The 22666-nt window shown below is 42.0% G+C and overlaps 1 protein-coding gene across 9 annotated transcripts in view; it reads right to left on the bottom strand.

Moving 5' to 3' along the window:
* The window catches only part of FAM13C (family with sequence similarity 13 member C), a 304323-nt gene that overhangs the window by 59606 nt on the left and 222051 nt on the right, over positions 1–22666 (bottom strand). For all 9 annotated transcript variants that reach the window (XM_069980308.1, XM_069980304.1, XM_069980307.1 and 6 more), the window contains one exon: positions 7321–7433. In XM_069980308.1, the coding sequence (XP_069836409.1) occupies positions 7321–7433 (113 nt within the window). The remainder of the gene's footprint in view (positions 1–7320; positions 7434–22666) is intronic.

Raw genomic sequence — 22666 nt, 5'->3', positions numbered from 1 at the left:
TAGCCATGGGCATGAATACAGTAAGGAGTATATCACACTGCTGTATACTATATAGTCACGCAGGAAATTAAAGCTTACACATCATACATTTGTTTTCCTACTTTGTCATCACTCATCTCTTATACTGTGGTAAAGAAGCATTTTTGTGCCCATATACTTCTGATTGACCAACAATATTCCTGTAGTGTAATCTGTTCCATCTACGCTCAGTCACATCCATACAATCTGATCCTTGCTTTATGGCAGCTGTTTCATGTGATGTTCAGTGTAACTATATTAATTTTTATTGGGATATTTATATTATCCTTAGTTTTATGGATCGGCAATCTGTTCCACAAAAGAATAGAACATGTCCTACTGCGGACTGTAATTGCAGAACAATAGAAGTCTATGGGATCCCCACTTTTTGGGGATGTTACGGATGCTACATACGGATCATCTATTTAACTCCACCTTCCCATCAAAAAATATTGATTGCGGATGCACTACAGATGACCTATTTTTTTCCAGACATCAGATCTTTGCTGGCAGCTCTCAGACACCTCTCCTCCAAACAAATCTCTAATAAAAGTCTCTACTGAATCACACTGTATTGCTATCTGTGAGATATAAAACTCCATTGTCTCACACTATCTGCAAGTGCTGAATCTCCAGTATAGTGGCGGGGGGAAGCAAGGAGCGTGGGTAGCTATATTTAAGGAGGGGCATGTGGGACAGTTAGTCAGTGCGGAGCTGACAGGGAGCAAAGTTGACCGTCCAGCCGCCCTAATTTTAGAAACATAGAAGATTGTCGGCAGAAGAACACCACTTGGTCCATCTAGTCTGCCCTTTTAGTATTTCCCTTCTTAGTATCTTAGGATAGATATATGTTTATCTCAGACATGTTTAACTTCTGTTATTGTAGGTTTACCAACCCCATCTGCTGGAAGTTTGTTCCAAGTATCTACTACTCTTTCAGTAAAATAATATTTTCTCACGTTGCTTCTGATCTGTCCCCCAGATAACCTCTCACTGTGTCCTCTTGTTCTTGAGCTCAGTTTCCCTCCTGAACCTTATTTAGTCCTTTAACATACTTAAAGGTTTCAATGATTTTGGTAGTGTTGTAATAATATGTCATAGCTGCAGGACTGCGAGGGGGATTTGGAAGCTCCCCGGAAAGGTCAGTATAGTAACATTTACTTTTTGGGGAAATAAATTCCTATGTAATGTAAAAAAAAAAGGTTGGTTGGATGGATGGGGCGGTACCCAGTTTCTGTGGGTGGTCTTGTGTCCAAGGTCACAGGAGGTTATGTCTCCAACATTCGACTTCAGAAAGGTTTAGTACAACTGATAGATCGTATCTTATTCCTAACATTTAGGATGAGTTGCACATAGACCCACATTACAGTATCCATGACCCCTATGAATGAAGACATGCCGCAACCTGTGGCCTTGGCTCATACAAATAAAAATGCTGAATGTGACAAGCTGCATCATCACAAGAACCCAGGAACACAAAGCCAGACCTGCCGATTTATCTGGATACTTTATATTATATTACGAGCAGCTTGGGCAGCCACCCGGGGCTTGAAGCTCTCAAGGAGACCATTGATCGTCCAAATTTTCAGCGGTCTCAAAAAAACACTGCAACACCTACAGTATGCCCACTCTTTCATCATGACTACAGTCAGGGAACCAGGATGTCTATACTAGGGAACAGCATTCATAGACACAAAAAACGCTGCATGTCTTTTGTTATTTCCCATTAGACAAGAATCAAGAGAACTTGTAAATTAAGGGAAAGCACAATTGGAGAAAGGATAGATCCCTGCAATCCCCCTGGTAATGGGGTGAAGCCTGGAGACGCTATACACATATCACTTACTCCCTTTGCCATTCATATCTTCCTCCGCATGATCACTGTCCAAGAGATTTGGATTTATGCAAAGACTGTGCAGAAACCTTTCAGAACAAAGGAATAATTCATAAAGCTATAATTAACTAATTATACAATTCATTTCTCCTTTATATTGTGAAGTTCAGAAAGGAAAGAAGATCAGTGTGGGATGAAGATTTGCTGCCAGTTCAGGCTGCAAAGTCAACACAGTTGGCGGTGGAGAAGTCGGCTGATTATTTACACCGGGCCGATTACAAACAGTGCCAGTGGTTGGAATAGCTGCGATATTTCACAACCTCCGAGAACAATAGCAGGCTGTAAGGAAACAAAAGCACTCGCTATCTATTGCCGTTATGTGATAATAGTAGATGTGCTGGAGGACAAGGTTGGGAGCGAATGGTTACAGAGAACAGAGCTTGTTACATTGTATTTGTTACGGTTGTAAATGAGAAATCTAACCAGACCATAGGTTGTGTAAAGGGGTTAGCTCAGGATCAATGGTTATGCACAGGATAGGGGTAAGAAGCTAATTAGGTGGTCTGACATCTGACCCTCACAATTCCAGTGAACTCAACCGAAGCAATGTAGAAAATAAAGGGCTGGCCATGCATGCTCCATTCCCATGATCCTCCATTCATTTAGGGGGAAAACGACCTCTGTTCTCATGATTGGTGGGGCTCCTAGTTGTAGGACCCCCCCCCCCCCCCAACATTCAGCTAGTTATCCCCTATGCTTTGTGTCAGAAAGTTATACAGATCTGTAAATTACTTTGTATACAAATCTCAAGTCTTACAGTACTTATCAGCTGCTGTATGTCACGCAGAAAGTGGTGTATTCTTTTGAGTCTGACACATTGCTCTCTGCTGCCACCTCTGTACATAACAGGAGAGGTTTTCTGTTTCAATAACTTTATTCATTTTCAAAGCATCGTAAATGAGGTTTTCTATAGGGATTTGCTACTGCTCTGGACAGTTCCTGTCACAGACTGAGGTGGTAGTAGAGAGCACTGTGTCACAATGGAAAGAATACCCTGCTTCCTGCCTGCAGGGCATACAGCAGTTGATAAGTACTGGAAGACTTAGCCGATAAGTACTGGAAGACTGTTAGGGTGCTCTCTAAAATACAGGATGAAATAGCACAGCATACAATGTTACATTGTCTGGTACATTAACAGGGACCACAGCAGAAACTTGCTGGACCCTTTTATAGACAATGTAGTAGGCCGGATGCTTTTGGAGGCTGCCCTGTAGCAGATCTGGGTCTGTTGTTATTGACATTGTGCTGCTCCTATGGAAATAACTAGCACCAGGGTAAATGACGCCTTATAACTGTGGAAAGCAACAAATCCGGTCAATTTAGAAAATATTAAAGGAAATCATTTGAATCATTTGAATTCTCCACTTCTCTCCTGTAAATGTTCATCACAGATTCCAGTTTAATATACAGTGGTGCCTTGGATTACGAGCATAATTTGATCCGGGACTGCGCTTGTAATCCTGCGTTTACACTTACAGGATCCGCAGCAGATCTGCAGCAGATTTGATGCCAAAGATTTGATTCTGTGTTCAGTTATTTAAATGAAATCTGCTGCAGATCCGCTGCGGAGATTCGCAGCAGAAAATACGCTGCGGATCCGGTAAGTGTGAACATACCCTTAAACCAAAGCAAATTTTCCCATAAGAAATCATAGAAATGCAGACAATTGGTTCCACACCCCAAAAATAATGGTTTATTATTTTGAATAACATGTAAAACAGATGAAACAAACAATGAGAAACAGCTGAATATGTGATATTATAAGTTACTGTCCAGGAATGTAGAGGATGGGAAACACAAGGGCTGACAGAGACTGCAGGGAGCATGAAGGAATGAGCCGGGCAGATGAGGGCACAGTATAGCAGCACTCTGTCCAGGGAGAGATGGGTTACAGCTATGAACAGATTACCCCCACAGTCCTGTCCCCTGATGCAAGCCCCAGCTTGAAGTAGATCTGCTATGATTTGGAAGGTGAGGGAGACTTCCTGGGTCAGAGTACAAGGCTGTAGACCCCGCTATGCAGACCATGCCCCTCCTCCACTCCTGCTCCCACCCAGTACAGGGAGCTCTTAAACCAAAGCAATGCTCTTAAACCAAGTCATAATCTTGAAAAACTGTCAGCTCTTAAACTAAAACGCTTTTATAGCATGCATGTGAACTTCAGTCTCTCTTGTTGTAGCTAAACTGTTCCAGCAACCATACTAATAATATCCTATTAGAGATTTGTCATTTATGCAATGTTTTAATATAGTCTCTTCATTTGTTCCAAAGGTTGAGATTCACTTTATAGATTGTAGCTACAGAAACAGCTAACAACTTGAAAAATGTTAGTATATACTGGAATACATTCATTACATCCAAAAAACAATGATTTATGAAAAAAAAACAATATAAAGAGATAAAATGGGGCACCGTAAGAGTATGTTCACACAGGGCAGATAAGCTGCAGACGTGCCGCAGCAGAAAATCCACAGCATTTCTGTACCAAAATCCACAGCACAATCCTGCAACTACAGATCTTCTGCACTGTATCTGCCCTGTGTGAACATACCCTTATGAAGTTAGAGGTGAATTTATAGTTCAATTTTCACCCCACTAGTCATATGCTTAGGGATAAGCAATCTCATCATACATGTGACCAGAATAAAAATAGCTTTGTCACCTACTCTGCAATGACACTGCCACTTCCTTCTACTTAGATAAGTCTTTTACATTCTGATATCTATTTGGAGAGTGATTTTTATTAACTATGTATATGGTACTGACAGTAATGAGATCCTGTCACACTGAACACACAGTCTGGAGTGTGGACTGCCTGTTATAAAACACTATATATATATATATATATATATATATATATATATATTTATGACATTTTATTAAAGATTCTCAGAACATTTTTCTTATATTTTAATTGTTGTCAGTCTCTTGTCCTAACAAGAGACGGACAGCCTACTTGGTATAAGTGTGCTTGCAGAGATAGCTGCCACACACTTAGTAGGGTCGCCCACTGGACTACTAAGGTCTGAATGTGCAGGAATAGAAAAGAAAACGAATCTCAAATAACTATACATCACTCTGTTCAGCTCCTCCTGCTCTATAAATGTCTGCCTTAGATCTGACAGCACATTTAAACTGACAGGTGTGTCTTTATTTTATGAATATGAAACAGGTCTGACATGTAAACAAACATAATTGAAGGGTATTCCCACCTGACATTTTTCTGTGTTATCTACACAAATGGCTTATTTTAGTCAGTTTACCTAACTACCATGGAGGTTAATGGGAGCTGCATTAACGGTGCCTAAAGCTACACTGTTTCTGTTGCTCCCATTGTTGTCAATAGGAGTTATGCAAAATGCATAAAAGACTCAGATCGGCTTCTGTAAGCTTCACTTTTAATAACTACAGAGGGGTTTTCTTTATCTGCAGTCTCTAAATACATAATCAGTTCCCTGAATCCCCTATGGATGCCTTGAAGTGGCCATTAGCAGGGTACAGGGAGTCTTTACAGTGCTTGTTTACAGCTAGTAGGATAGAAGAGAATCCCAGATGCGATGTATGGACTAATCAGTCAGTGCAGGCGGTTTACTAGAAGACTTATAGTATATATGGCTGGAGGCACATAGAATTGCCACAGACCACCAGCCAAGTGTATAGCAAAAGTAACCTTTATTGCAACGTGTTTTGGCCCTTGTAATAGCCTATAGAGCCTCTCAAGCATCTGATAAAGGGGTCTGTTGAAGCGCAGTCGCGCAAAACAAGCTTGTAACCTGCATCTACCTGGCGTCCGCCCAGTGTATGTCCATGCCTTATTAATAAAAAGAAATCTGCACCAGCATTTTCCTTGGTGAGTGCCACTACTGTTTCTTCACTTCAATATTGTTACAGTTATGGACATTTTTGCTTGGTGAGCACCACTGAATACGGTAATATCCAGTGATATATTGTTGGTAACCTACTCTGAGACCTGTAGTGCCGATCGCTTCTTTCTATTGTTTCATTCAGAGAATGTTGGTATGTATGATGCCTTTATTCATCGGACAGTGTGAAAGAAAATGTCAGTTTCCCAAGTCTGCCCTTCTTTCTGAAACACATTCTAAATGACTCTTGAGCATCACTGATAAAACATTACATCCACAGCAATGTACAATGCAAACAGGGAAACAATTGTGGTTGTTGAAGATATTGTGCAGTCAGTAGTGGATTATAATAGGGGCGTTTTGGGCGGCAGCCCGGGGCCCTGAGCTCCTGGGGGGCCCATGACTACCCAAAAAGACTTATACTTTCAATGGTGTACTGTCTCCTGGCTACACTTCTGCCATGATTTGCAAAAAATCACAGTTTTTTTATGGCAATTTTGCACAAATCAGGACATCATGACATTATCTATCCTGTACTATGAACGCCAGGCTAGTGCTTCCATAGTTACAGTGGGGTGGGGGGGCCCAGGCTTGGTGAACAGCCCGGGGCCTATGGTAAATTTAATCCGCCCCTGTGTGCAGTATATGCGCTAAAACAACCAGTGTACTGGCACCCTGGTCAGGCGGCAGGCCTTTACCCTCGGGATTGATAGAATGCCAGCACTTGACACCCTAGTCAATCAGCCACTGAGCAGGGCTGCCACAGTCAGATAAATGCAGTGAATGGGGCCAGGAGTAGTTGGACACATCCACTACACAGTAGTCATTTCTATTTACTACACCTCAGCTCCCATTTGCTTGAACAGGAGCCCAGCTTCGGTAACCAGACACAGCTACTAAGCGATAAGAGGTGCTAACTGCTTCTGGCCCCAGCCTAGACCCATCCATATTAGCCTTTGATTGATGGTGGGTGGCAAGAGTGGGGACCCCGACATCTATCAGAATGGGCTAACAATCATTTTAGCCCGGAAACACTTTTAACAACGTTTCAACACACACATCCAAATAAGTTAAGCACAGACATTGGGGGACATGTATCATGTGGCGTATCTTTTTAGTTTGGCGGAAAGAGACGATTTGCGAATATTTTATCCGCAAATCGTCCGTTTTGCTAATAAAATATCGCACTTAATCGGACTTAATAAATGTCCCCCTATGCCTCAGTAAATGTGATCCCAGTATTCTCCGTAGTACATCCAGCTCAGTTACAGGCTTTATCCATAGCCCTGAAATAGAGGTTCCTAATAAATAGGACATGATTAGGAGATTGGCAGCACACCGAGGTTCTTGTACAAATAGAAATCCAAACCCTGGGCTGGAGAACACATTGCTCTATGTACACCAACGCCGGGTGGTTTGTTTTATTGTCACTTGTCATTTACATGGTCAAACAGAGCTATCTGGCCACTTTATCGCAGCCGGTACTCAGCATTGTTAAGCCGTCCTGCAAGTTATATAATGTCTACTGAAAAAAAAGTATTGTACCTTGACTGGAAATCTGTGGCTCCTCTCAAGGATACATGAGGACTATGGTCGTGAGACGTCATCCCTTTAGTAGTCCAGATTTCGGGAAGGCATTGACTTACAGTCTCGATTTCCTGGAGGAAACAAAGATGAAACAAGCAGGCTGAGTTATACTGCTCTCAATGGTTGTAGCAAATAGAATAAAAAGAGAGAGAGGGAGGGGTAAAAGGGAATTATTTGTCCGTCGGTTGAGAGAAAGTGATCTCTCTGGAAATGATCTGATAATCTGGAAACAGAAAGAGAACACCACCTGAGCCGGGGACGGCCAACAAAGCAGCTCTGCTACCTCAATACAAAAACACAACACATTTGTACAGACAGAATATGACACCGGCCCCGTGAGCCGCAGCACATTTTGGGAACATTGCTTTAATAGTGATCAGGTATTGTTCTAGAGCCCTGTGTGAATAGACCTGTCCCAGCATCACAGCAATGATATACACTGACTATAGGAACTGAGTGTTCACATGAAGGATGGGACAATAAGGTGAAAGGCTGCCATTTATTAATGTCCCCCAATTCTTTGGCACTCTTTAGTACTAGAACAGGAAAGATAAGAAAGAGAGAGGGAGAACTTGTATCCATCTGTTACATAACCCACAGGTTACTGACAGCCCCTGGGTTCCTTCCGCAAACCTTCTCAGGATGTACAGTATAGAAGCTCTAGTGAGTACTGGCCATCACTACCAATATCTGTGACACAAGGATGCCTACCTAGTAATGGTTTCCTCCAAACGACTACTATAGCCGCCATAGTGATTGCTGACCATACTCACTTTATATGAATGTCCTGACCATAGTCACTGTATATGAATGTCCTGATCAGGCTGATCATACTCAATGTATATGAATGTCCTGACCATAGTTAATGTATATGCATGTCCTGACTATAGTCACTGTATATGAATGTCCTGACCATATATAATGTATATGAATGTCCTGACCATAGTCACTGTATATGAATGTCCTGACTATAGTCACTGTATATGAATGTCCTGACTATAGTCACTGTATATGAATTTCCTGACTATAGTCACTGTATATGAATGTCCTGACTATACTCAATGTATATGAATGTCCTGACTATACTCAATGTATATGAAAGTCACTGTATATGAATGTCCTGACTATAGTCACTGTATATGAGTGTCCTGACTATAGTCACTGTATATGAATGTCCTGACCATAGTCAATGTATATAAATATATACACATTACACATATATATACATATATACTATGGAGGTGACATGCTAATGCTAAGAAGGCAGCAACTATGTCTAGAAGAGAAAAGAGAGTGTGGAGTATAACATGACAGCTGTAAAATAATATGCCGACTAAGCAGCAAACAACCCCTCTATATAATTACTGTCCTACAGAGGATCTCATTCATAACCTAGTCCTGCAGAGCATCTCATCTCACACTGTTCCTATATTATTACTGTACTGTAGAGAATCTAAGCAATAACCTCCAATAGCAGCCAGGATAGTCCTGCAGAGCATCTCATCTCACACTGCTTCTTTATTATTACTGTACTCATTCCTAATGCTGATATTATTGCACTTCTGAAGAACTTTTCACAAATAATCCCCATATTATTACTTTCTCTAGAGGACATTGCAGTATATGGTTATATGAGCCCTGTGCAGCAGGTGGCGGCTGTAAGGAAGTCTACACAGGCCAGAATTGCTGCGGATTTTACCTGTGGATTTGCACATTGAAAATCCATAGTGGATTACAGTACCAGGCGCACTCTGTCGCACTCTATAAAAGGATGTGTTATTGAAGGGGTTATCCAGGATTAGAAGAAACTCAGAAAAAAACAGCACCACCCCTGTCTTCAGGTTGTGTGTGGTATTACAATTCACCTCCGCTCACTTCAATTCAACTGAGCTGCAAAACTTCAAAGTGAGGACAGGAGCTGTTATTGGAAGAAAGCAGCAATGTATTTCTAAGCCTTGACAAACCATTATGTCACTTGTGAATTCATCCTGAGGCTATTTTTACACACACTATTTTTGCTCAGTATTTTGGTCCTCATATTGCAACCAAAACCAGGAGTGGATTGAAAACACAAAAAGACTATGTTCACACACTGTTGACATTTAGTGGATGGCCGTCATTTAATGGCAAATAATTGTCGTTATTTTAAAATATCGTCCGTTGTTATGAAATGACGGCCATCCACTATATTTTAACAGTGTGTGAACATAGCCTTTCTGTTTTTTCAATCCACTCCTGGTTATGGTTGCAATGTGAGGACCACAATATTGAGCAAAAATACTGTGTGAACTCAGCCTGAATATCCATAATTGAGGGGGCTCAATTGGTTGCAGGACATCGTACCCTTCTTTTTTTAGCTGCACCTCTATCTACCAGCGCACCCTTCCCAGCATTCCCTCACACTGGTAGCCCTGTGCGGTATTAATGCAGCCCGTAGCAAGGAGTGATTAGCCTAGTCTGAGCACAACCTCACACAGGTCCCATAGCAGATGCAAAGACTGCCATGTTGTTTGGGTGTCTTCAATTATAAAACCAGAACAGAAATCCCACTAAAACACATACAACCAGATAACGATAAAACAGCATCATCTTGTTACTTTTATTTTGGAGCAAAAAATAAATAAATATTAATAAAGTATTAGATGACAGTGCATTTCCTTCTGGTATCTGGTTACTTCTCGTCAGATGTTCTCTTGTATACAGTAAATTAACAATAATGGAATGGGTATACTATATCATGTAAAGCACAATGAATCACCTTGACTGCCCCTGTCTTGTCTACTACTATTACTTTGCCTAAAGTCCTGCTATATTTCTCTAGTAATGATGTAACTTTACCATAATAATAAACTGGGACTATCGTCAGAGAGGGTTTGAGCCCTGTATAACACAGATTCCTCAAAGAAAGCTACAAATAGTCATGGAAATTAAAGCAGTTTTCAGATGTTTGTATTTCTATCTGATAGTATTACACAGATATTGTGAGCTGCCGCATGAGATGTGACGTCTTAAGGCAGCTCAGCCATTCTGTGGCCGTAGCAAAGTCCTGCCTTGGCTGCTGAATGGCTGAGCTGCCTTGAGACGTCATGTCTAATGCGGCAGCTCACACCAGGAAGCGGCCGCAGGACGGGTGTACCGGGCAGTGCGATCCGGGACCCGGCGCTTAATTGGGGGAGGTAACTGACCTCCGCCGTCCATAACCACCTCATCCCTGGCCATAACTGAAAAACTGGGCCGGAGTACCCCTTTAAAGCAAAGCAAATTTTCCCATAAGAAATAACTGAAATGCAGACAATTGGTTCCACACCTCAAAAATAATAATTAATTATTCTGAATAACATGTAAAACTAATGAAACAAACATTCAGAAACAGCAGAACATGCGATATTATAAGTTACTGTACAGGAATGGAGAGGATGGGAAACACAAGGGCTGACAGAGACTGCAGGGAGCATGAGGGAATGAGCAGGGTAGATGTGGGCACATACATGCAGCACTCTCAGTCATGTCATGTCAGTTCTTTGCAGCGCCGCTTGGGATCCCGGCCAGAGCGTATACTATGTGTATACGCTCAGAACGGGATCCTGTAGAAGATAAGGCAGTGTGTTTCAGCGTACAAAGTACGGCCGTTGTTGCCGATGGCAACAACGGCCGTACTTTTACGCTGTGTGAACATTGCCTTAAAATGTATCTGTCCCTTCAGGTAATTTATCAGTGTGCTTTCCTGTGTGTATCTATATGAGAAGCAGGACTATATCTGACAATCTTATCACTAGTATATGGCATTTTCCCAGCTGGTTATCACCCTGTAAACTCCATAGACGTTTATCAAAGTGCGCCCCAGGATTCTCCTCTTCCTCGTGGCATACATCAGCCTCTGGAAACATAGGAGAGAAGAATCAGCACAGAAGCTTCATCCCGGGATGCGGCTTCTGTGAAAACGGGGTGGATCTTAAATGCACCATATATGCTCCAAAGACTACCTTATAATCTGGTGCATTCTTAGTCTGTCTGGTCCAAGCTTGCACTAAGAATTTCCAAAAAAATAAAAACAAACATTTTTTTATTCCCCCCACCATGTAAGGTCCCATGCAGGGATTCGAGGGCGTATCCTTTGTGAATATCTATCATACACTGACTACCGCAGGTTCTCATATAACACAATGGGGGACATAAAGACAACATTGTTCCTGTTTATTTTGTTAGAAAATAAGAAATCATGAAGTGCCCCCCTCCCCCTCTAGAAAATAAATGGTACAGTCCACCAGATATTTTATAGAGGTTGGCTAAAGATGGTGTCTGTCACATGACCCACCACTACTAATAGTAGTAATGAATGATAGTGTACTGAGGAGCAGCACTGACACATTACTACCTGCAGCATCATGGCTGTCAGTGTCTGTGGAGAAGCAGCTCCAGCCTTCTGTAGTCTCTCTCTCTGCTTTGCTTTAACAGTTAACTTTATTAGTAACATGACAATATTATCCAGAGACAGCTGTGTGTTTTTTTTTTTTAACAGTTAACTTTATTAGCAACATGACATTATCACCTAGAGACAGCTGTGTGTGATGTGTTTTTTTTTTTTAACAGTTAACTTTATTAAAAACATAAGGCATCACCTAAATACAGGCAGCTGTAAACAATACTCACACAGTAATAATAATATTCATCTCACCATTATTCCTATATAGTTATGGATGCCATGAAGCTCTGCTGCCACTATGTTTATGCAGTCTATGGGTGGGCTACATATTATGTAGACACTGTCTCCTTTGCCCAACCAATCAGAGCACAGCTTTCTTTCCTCGCGTTGCATTGAGCAGTGATTGGTTGCTTTAAGCAAAACATTTTTTAGCCTCACATACAGAAACCTTGTGCAAACGATCACTGGATCAGTTGCCCATAGCAACCTATCAGATTGCTTCTTCATGTTTAAAAAGGCTCTTAAAATGAAAGCTGGAATCTGATTGGTTGTTATGGGCAACTGCTCAACTTTTCCTTTTTCACTAGGTTTAATAGATGTCCCCCAAATTTTTAGTAAATCGGGGTCACCTAGTGGATTGGTTTAAGAAAGGTCGTGGATATGAGAAGAATCTTAAGCAAATTAAAGGACATAAAGAGGACAATTCCTTTTTATGTATATCTTCTCTCTTCTCCATGTTTGAGACACTAAGGGGGAGATTTATCAAACATGGTGTAAAGTAAAAGTGAAACTGAATCAGATTCCACCTTCAATTTTCAAAGAGTCTGTGAGGAATAAGAGGTGGGATCTGATTGGTTGCTAGGGGCAACTGAGCCAGTTTCACTTTACACCATATTTGATAAATTTTCCCCATTGGGTCAATTTACACAGAAAGATTATCTGCCAAAGATTTGAAGCCAAAGCCAGAAACAGACTATAATCAGAGATCAGGTCATAAAGGAAAGACTAAGATTTTTCCTCTTTTCAAATCCATTCCTGGCTTTGGCTTCAAATCTTTGGCAGATAATCTGTTAGATAATCTTTTTGTGTAAATGGACCCTTATTCTCCTCTATACTCCCTTGCGGTGGTCTCTACAGATGGTGGGCTAGTTATACGCCTGCAGGAGCATGCCCACTGCATCAGCTAGGCTGTGTGTATGAGGTCCTGCACTCTCATCACTCGCAGTATTGGCAGAGACTTCTATGTCAGTGCAGGCAGCTGTCCTAACCTGTGAGGCCCCAGACTCTCCTTGGTGTAGGACAAAGCAGACCCTGGAGCTGGAGTTTATATAGCACCCGTTCCTGTGTATAGCATGTTCTGTTTATAACAAGACTAGTTCAACAAATTTTGCTATTGTTCATTTTCTTACTAAAAATGCTAAAAGGGCACAAGTTAATGTGACCCTTAAAGGGAATGCGTCATCACAAATGACCTATTGTCTAAATAAAGATTTTTTCCCCTCTAATTTTTCATGTTATATTATACAATAAATGGTTGTCATCCCAACCACTAGACCTTCAATTAAGCTGAGATTTCCTGTTTTGTACAGATCATTTTGTAGCAGTGTCCTCCTTATCATCACAGAAAATATTACAGTAAAAGGCTACACCAGTCTATAGGTAACAGAAGTATACACAATAGCTAAAGCTCACAGCTCAGTCTCCCCTCCCTGAGGAGTGACCTCTGCACAGGTCACAGAGCATGCCCAGAAAGTCTGGGCCAGTATATTTTGTCTATGTCCATGGGGCTTACAGTAAAACATATCTCTAAATGCTGTTAAATACAGCTTAGGCAATATACATAGTGCTGCAGATTTGTGGTATGGAATATGAGATTCGTAACTCATAACGAGGAGAAATATTGTTAAAGAGGACCTGTCTCCTATATCAGGACCTTAAAAATACGGACACATCTAGTACTGCCAGATCGGTGTTTGCATATTGGGAGAGGAAGTTGGGTTCCTCCAATTTACTAAAGCCTATTTTGCAGGGATGGGAGGCTGTTCGAGGTGCAGTGGTGAATGAACGATGGCGTGAAACTCACTTCAAGATCCTACATCATGCCACTTATGGTTTTACGCTACCAAAAACGCCCTCCTATCCTGACAGAATTACGGCATGCCCTAACTGCTCCTCTCCGGGAACAGATCTGATGCATGGTTTGCTGACCTGTCCCAAGGTAGCCCAATATTGGGAATCTTTGGTTACCCTATTGCAACATAAGTTGAATCAGAGACTTACTATAGACGCACAAACTGTCATCTTGCATGTCGCTCCCGAGGATAGGCCCATGTCCTGATTACTACATATAATTATCCTAGTAGCCAAGAGATGTCTCCTGGCTAAATGGCTTACATCTGATATGCCTACCATGCCTGAAGTGCTTACCCAGGTTAAATATTATCTTAGGATGGACCAATTAGAAACGGAGCAACACAAAGAAAAGATGAATAAATCTTTCTTCTCCAAATGGAAAACCTTTATTACTGCCTTTCTGACCCCCCAGGAGATTAAACAGGTGGTGTCCCCGTTCACACAGACTGGGTGGTATCTGAAGGCGGCTCTGGCGGGCTCCCTGGGGAGACTGCAGGTGTGATGCGATAGGAGGTGGGAGCAGATAAATGACGAGAAGCAGGGTGGTACCTTATCCTTAGGAGCTTTGCTGTCCGTATGTTCTTTGTTTTTATTTTTCTTTTCTTTTGTTTTTACTTTCTATTTTGCCTTTAAGACTTTGAGGTGGCGGGAAGGTCTCTCTCGCAGGGGGGGGGGGGGGGGGGGCAAATGCTCAAAGATGTCAGCGCTCCTGATATATTCATCTACTAAGCTGTGTGTGTGTTATTTGGAGTGTCATGTTTTTTAAAAATTGAAAAAACGAAATAAAAATATATTTAAAAAAAAAAAGAGGACCTGTCACCCCCGAACCCCCGCTAGACCCCCTCATACTTACCTAATCGCGCCGGGTCCCGCTTCTTCGGCCGGTCCCGGGACGGAGATATCCGCGCTGGAAGCCTGGCGCGCACGCCGCAGAGATGGGTCCGACGCTCATAGAGAATGAATGGTGAGTCTGATGCTCCATTCATTCTCTATGAGCGTCGAACTCATCTCAGCGGCATATCCCCGCCCCTGGACCGTCCGAAGAAGCGATCAAGTAAGTATGAGGGGCTCTAGCGGGGGGTCGGGAGCCTGTCACCGCGGCACCGGGGGTGACAGGTCCTCTTTAACAAGGATCTTAAAAGAACCTGAAAATATGTTTTCACCAGAATGTACATTACTTAGACTAGATACTATATATACATGTCAGGTATATGAGCAAGCCACTGTGTATGTGGCTGTAATAAGATGCCACGTGACGTGTATGTGGCTGTAATAAGACGTCACATGAGATCAGTAGACTTTTGTTAAGGCATTTTTAGGCTATGTTCTCACTTCAGGAACATATCGGAGAAGGCGTCCATCTCATAACATAGATGGCCACTTATAATGATCGTTATTAGCTGCCGTCTATTTAACAAGACGGACGTATTTGTTTGATATTTTCCATATGGGAATATAGCTTTACAATGTAACAGGATCAAGTCCTTGTCACTAAATCTATGGTCCTGCATTATTTATATTAACCCCTAAAGGTCAAAGCCAATTTTCGTTTTTGCGCTTTTGCTGCATGTTTAAAAGCGCTTCATAGCGCTTTAATTTTTTCGCCTAGAGACGCATATGAGCCCTTATTTTTTGCGACACCAATTGTACTTTGCAACGACAGACTTTATTTTCCCATAAAATATGCTGCGAAACTGGAAAAAAGGGAGTTTCAGGGAGTTTCGTGTTTACACCGTTCACGCTATGGTAAAACTGACTTGTCATATATGTTCCTCAAGTTGTTATGATTACAATGATATGTAACATGTATAACTTTTATTTTATTTGATGACTTTCAAAATTTTTTAATCTTTTTAAATGAACGAAATGTGTTTAAAATTGCTCTATTCCCATCATTATAACGTTTTTATTTTTTGGTCTATGGGGCTGTGTGAGGCGTAATTTTTTGCGCCATGTTCTGTACTTTCTATCGGTACCTTGTTTGCATATATGCAACTTTTTGATAGCTTTTTATAAAAATTTTTCTGGATTTGATGCGACTAAAAATGCGCAATTTTGCACTTTGGAATTTTTTTGCGCTTACACAGTTTACCGTGCGAGATCAGGAATGTGATTTCGCGTGCGGCTATACCAAACATGTTTATTTATTTATTTATATTTATAAAATGGGAAAAGGGGGGTGATTTGGACTTTTATTAGGGGAGGGGATTGTTCTATTAATAAAAACACTTTTTAAAATTTTTTTTTAACTAGAAGTCCCTCTGGGGGACTTCTATATACACAGCACTGATCTCTCATAGAGATCAATTCTGTGTATATACACAGCAATAATCCATGAGATCAGTGATATAGTGCTCTGGCCTGCTGCAGACAAGAGCAATATATTGCCAAGTCGGGATCAGTGTCAGTGCGACGCTGAGGCCCGGCCCGGGCAGAAGATCCGACCCACTAGACACCAGGGACACCGGGAGCAAAGCATCTAATTGCAGCTGTCAGGCGGGACCCCTCTCTAAACTCCCCACGCGTCACCATGACGTACCAGATATGTCATGGGATGCTAAGGGGTTAAAGGAGAAATCCAGCGAAAATTTTTATTAAAGTATTGTATTGCCCACCAAAAGTTATACAAATCACCAGTATACACTTATTATGGGAAATTCTTATAAAGTGCTTTTTTCCCTGCACTTACTACTGCATCAAGGCTTCACTTCCTGGATATAAATGGTGATGTCACTTCCTAGATAAAAATGGTGATGTCACGACCTGACTCCCAGAGCTGTGCGGGCTGTGTCTGCTGGAGAGGATGATGGCAGGGGGACACTGAGGGACACTGGGCACTGGAGGGACACTGAGCATCCCCCTGCCACCATCCTCTCCAGTAGCCACAGCCCGCACAGCTCTGGGAGTTGCGTCGTGACATCACCATACTATCCAGAAAGTGACATCACCATTTTATCCAGGAAGTGAAGCCTTGATGCAGTAGTTAGTGCAGGGAAAAAAACTCTTTATAAGCATTTCTCGTAATAAGTGTATATTGGTGATTTGTATAACTTTTGGGGGGCAATACAATACTTTAATAAAAATTTTCACTGGGCCTCTCCTTTAACCCATAGCTGCACCAGGACGTTACTGAACTGCCGCGATCCCGGGTGCCGCTTGTAGCCCGGGATCGCGGCTATTAGTGGGCACGGTCCGATCGCCGTGCCCGCTAATTAAGTACTTAGAAGCAGCTGTCAAAGTTGACAGCTGCTTCTAAATACTTGCTCATATCCATCCCTGGTGGTCTAGTGGGGGGATCGCCCCCCTGCGGCGCGATTGCGGGGGGGCGATCCCCGCATCCATCCCGGGCCGGGGTCTGCGCCGTAATGGCGCTGATCCCGGCTCGGCATTCTATTGCTTTTGGCTGCAGCAGCCAAAAGCAATAGAACACCGATCTCATGGATTCATGCAGTATAACTATACTGCATGGATCTCTATGAGAGATCAGAGTACATATACTAGAAGTCCCCCAGGGGGGCTTCTAGTATATGTGTAAAGTAAAAGAAAAATGTATTTTTAATTACACAAAATCCCCTCCCCTAATAAAAGTCTGAATCACCTCCCTTTCCCCATTTTATAAATAAAAATAAATTAATTAATTAATAAACAAACATGTTTGCTATCGCCGCATGCGTAATCGCCCGAACTATTAATTAATCACATTCCTAATCTCACACGGTAAACGGCGTCAGCGCAAAAAAATCCCAAAGTGCAAAATTGCGCATTTTTGGTTGCATCAAATCCAGAATAATTGTAATAAAAAGCGATCAAAAAGTCATATATGCGCAATTAAGGTACCGATAGAAAGATCACATCATGGCGCAAAAAATGACACCCATAGACCCATAGACCAAAGGATAAAAGCGCTATAAGCCTGGGAATGGAGCGATCTTAAGGAACATATATTTTCTTTAAAAGGTTTTAATTTTTTACAAGCCATCAAATCAAATAAAAGTTATACATGTTACATATCGTTGTAATCGTAACAACTTAAGGAACATATATAACGAGTCAGTTTTACCCCAGAGTGAACGGAGTAAAAACAACCACCCCCCCCCCCCCCCCCCCCCAAATAAAAAAAGATAATTTTTTTTTCAATTTCACCACACATATAATTTTTTTCTGGTTTCCCGGCACATTTTAGGCAAAAATTACATCTGCCATAGCAAAGTACAATTAGTTGCGCAAAAAATAAGGGCTCATTTGGGTCTCTAGGTGGAAAAATGCAGGCGCTATGGCCTTATATACACGAGGAGGGAAAAACGAAAACGCAAAAATGAAAACTGGCTGTGTCCCCTAAGGGTTAAGGTCAAGAGATTTATTCTGAATGTCATATTTGGGGCAATCTGTATCTGCCTCATAAGGGTGTTTTGATTTCCTCTGGATCAACACAGTAGGGTTATAGGTTGAACTTTTTTTTTTTAGGGTACAAACCCACTTGACGTATTTGCTGCGTGAATCAGTCTTAAAAATAAGCAGGCAAAACGCAGGTTGGCTTTATACAATTGTTCTGTGTTAAAATACGCAATTGCGTATTTTTGAAGCATGAAGCTACATGCGTTTTTCACACAGGTTGTTAACAACTGATGCTTTGCTAACAACAAGCTTCATGCTTCAAAAATACGCAATTGCGTATTTTAACGCAGAACAATCGTATAAAGCCAACCTGCATTTTGCCTGCTTATTTTTAAGACTGATTCACGCAGCAAATACGTCAAGTGGGTTTGTACCCTTAACCATATCACCTACATGTTTTACACAGCAGCAAAACCTCTATGATGACAACAATAAATCTGTGCCTCTGTGCTGTTCAACCTAAACCGCTCACTGTATACTGTACCTATCAGTGTTTATAGTAAATATGGGGACAAAGTTCCTGAAACAATCAAAAATCATGTCAAATGTAAGATTCAATGTGACTTAAAGTGTACCAGTCACTTCCATAAGCTTTTGACATTGAGTAGAGATCAAGATTTTTGATCTGAAAAACTACTGATGGCTAGAATGAGCAAAGAGAAGCGTGCGGCTGACTGCTGCCCCTCCCCACTGTGAGTGTGCAACAGGGAATGGTTCCATAGACTTAGGGCCTGTCACATATTACACGTCATAAGACATTCTGTAGGACATTTCTTTGTACAGCATGACAGTGTATCATCTTTTAAAGGGGTATTCCAGTGGGGAAAAATTTTTATTAAGTTAACCGGTGTCAAAAAGTTATCCAAATTGTTGATTACTTCTATTTAAAAATCTTTAAAGCTTTAAAAATCTTTCAGTACTTATTAGCTGCTGTATTTCCTGCAGGAAGTGGTGTATTCTATCCAGTCTTAGGCTATGTTCACACTATGTACGATTCCGGCCGCATTTCGTACGCTGCCGTACATATGCGGCTGAAACTACGGGCGTGGGAAAAATCGACATGCGGCCGGATGCGTACGAACCGCGAATATACGCCCGTAGTACAGTTATGGTTCCCTAGCTTGTTTCGAATCGATCTGAAACAGGTCATTTACTTGGAAATCTTTGCCCAGCCCAATAAAACTCACAGAACCTTTTGGATCGAAAAATCAAGTTCAATTTGGCTGAAATAAGTACTCCGTAAGGGACCGCAAGGAAATCCACGGCCGTGAGTTCGAAAATTTCTGTCCTCAAACAATGGTCGTGTTCATTTTTCATGGCGCCGTATACGATCCGGTCGTAAGTTCATACATAATGTGCATTGTGCGGCCGTATATCGTATACTTTCAAGCGAACGCATCAACCTCAAAACTACGTGCGTATATTCGCGGTTCGCACTACGGCCGGAATCGTACGTAGTGTGAACCTAGCCTTAGACAGTGCTCTCTGCTGCCACCTTTGTCAATGATAGGGACTGTCCAGAGCAGCAGCAGCAGCAAATTCTCATACAAAACCTCACCTGCTCTGGACAGTTCCTATTTTGGACAGAGGTGGCAGCAGAGATCACTGTATCAGACTGGAAAGAAAACACCACTTCCTTCAGGACATCCAGCAGCTGATAAGTACTAGAAGACTTGAGAAATTTTAAATAGAAGTAATTTACAAATGTATCTAATTTTTTTAACACCAGCCGATTTAACACATTTTCACCCTCCTTACTCTTCTGATTTTCTCCAAGTTATTTATTTGTTAACTTGCCTGATAAATAGGTCTCTGTGCCCCAAAAACGTCCAAATATTTTTCCTGGTTAGCCAATTAAGGTATCATTCCAATAAAACATTTGTCCTTTATGGCATGAAAGTATTTACAGTTGTATTATTTGCTTACTATATATTTCTGTATGGGGGTATTTGTGCATAGTATATATGGAAACATTATTCATATCCAATATGCCTATGTTCATTTGTTCTTGGGTGATGTACACACAATTATATACAGGAAGAGACTCTGGTATTGCCAAGCTGAACATTTTGCATGAGAAGCAATAAGTCTTTAGCTTCACCTCTGCATGTGACCCCCCTATATGGCACGGTCCATAGGGAAAGCACTACAAGAACATTCTGCAGAGAGTGCCATCAAAACTGACCTTTAATGCATCCTTAAAGAAGCACTCCAGAATTCTTTTATTTGCCCCCCCCCCCCCTTCATGCATGCTGGCACGTATACTCACCAGTGGTGATCGGTGACCTTTGGTGCCTTTCAAACTCTGCACGCGTTCACGTCACCGCTCTTCTGACCCCTCTTCTGTCTCCATGTCGATTGAAGGCCAGAAGTCACGCTCTCTTATGCATTCTCCATGGGATAGAGTGACTTCCGGCCCTCAATTGACATGGAGAGACAGAAGAGGGGTCAGAAGAGCGGTTACGTGAGCGCACCCAAGATTTAAACAACGCTGCAGGACTGGAATGAAACTGCGCTGTGGTACACCAATCTTCGCTGGTGAGTATACGCGCCTGTGTGCAGAGGGGGGACAAATAGAAAACAATTCCGGAGTTAAGTTTAAGTTAACCTGAACTTGGCAAGTCAGATTTACTTTTTTTGCAAGAATAATGATTTTCCAAGTGGCGCAGAAAATGTCCATGTTTTTACACACTTGTATACTAAATGGTACACAGCCCATGTAACGCACTAGTATATGACCCTAAGACAGGTTCTCTTGTTAGATAAAGACTAGAGATGAGCGAACCTAAACTCTCTGCATTTGATTACTGGTGGCTGAAGAAGTTGAATCCAGCTCTAGGTAGTCATAGAAAACTTGGATGCAACCTATGGCTGTATCCAAGTTTTCCAGGCAGCCTTAGGGGCCTATTCCACAGGAGCGATAATCGGCTGAATAGGCCCCATTTGGCCGATTTTCGCTTCTGTGGAATAGAGAGAACGATCATTCATTTAGGTTCAGACCTGATCGTTCATTTAGGTTCAGACCTAAAATCGTTGTTCGCCACCAGCGCATCGCTACGGTTGAATAGCGGTGCGTGACTGCGACCGACGATTTCAGCAGAACCATACATTACCTGTCCGGGCTGCAGGTCTTCTTCTCCCGGTCCCGCGCCGCAGCATCGGCTTAGGAGCGGGGCTGTCTGAAATGACAGACCACTAAGCCAATCACTGGCCGGGACCGCCGCGGCCAATGATTGGATGAGCGGTCTGTCAGTTCAGACAGCCCCGCTCCGAAGCTGCTGCGGCTCGTGGGACCGGGAGAAGAAGACCTGCAGCCCGAACAGGTAATGTATGAAGCAAGGGCTGCAAGGACATCGGTAACAATGTCCCTGCAGCCCTTGTTTCATGATCATCGGGGCCGTGGAATAGGCCCAGTAAATGAGCGCCGATCTAGCAGATCGGCGCTCGTTTCTGTCGTTGCTCGTCCGGTGGAATAGGACCCTTAGGCATAGACTTAATAGTAACATCTGGTTGCAAAAAAAACACTTTTAAAAATGTGATAAAGGATGTGGCATTTTACAGACAGAAACTGTTGAAAAACCAGTCTAATTTTTGAAGCCTGTTAATTGACACTATCAAGTTATTATGGTTCTGGCTAATGATGCAGTCCTCTAATATAATCCTGGCCAGTCTCCAGGAGAGGAGCTTTAATTAATGTGCATCCACTGACCTCAACACAGGAACTCTACCTGACCCATAGGAGTTGTCCATCTGTACTACAATATGTCGACTACCTAAAAATGCAAGCTGTACTAAACTTTCCTTCTTGACTGACAAGTATGAGATTAGAAAGCAGGCACATGGCAAGCCCTTTTTAATTATTTATATGTGTATTTTTGTTTTAATGATCAATTACTAAACAGCATAGCAAACCTCTACACTAACATTTTCAGGCAATTAAACGCATAGACGTGGCTAGTGTTTCCTGTGAGAATCAGGAGTCAACGTATGACTCATTACTGTAAAGACTATTCATGCTTCCCTTCTTGTGCTAATTAGATGGTAACAGGCTATAGACCCTCTAAAAAACATAATAAATCCCTGGAATTTACTTGATAGGGGTAGCAGGGTCCAGGATGTGTGTCAGGCATCATCCTCCCTTCACTAACTGGTGAACGAGTAGTGGCGCTTGATCAACCTATCGCTTACTGCCTTCGACTTTGGCTATCCAGGCATGATGGATTTGTAGTTTTGCAACAGCTGGGGGGCTGAAGTTTTCCCATTCCTGATTTAGAGGAATTAGAGGATGGTATCAATGGATTCCCTAATGAAAAAGAGCCTTAGCGTACTATTACACGGGCAGACTATGGCCCG

Source organism: Dendropsophus ebraccatus, chromosome 8, assembly GCF_027789765.1.
Source record: "Dendropsophus ebraccatus isolate aDenEbr1 chromosome 8, aDenEbr1.pat, whole genome shotgun sequence".
In the NCBI taxonomy this organism is placed as follows: domain Eukaryota; kingdom Metazoa; phylum Chordata; class Amphibia; order Anura; family Hylidae; genus Dendropsophus; species Dendropsophus ebraccatus.
The sequence above is the reverse complement of the archived record's forward strand: the minus strand, read 5'-3'. Positions and strand labels throughout refer to the sequence as shown.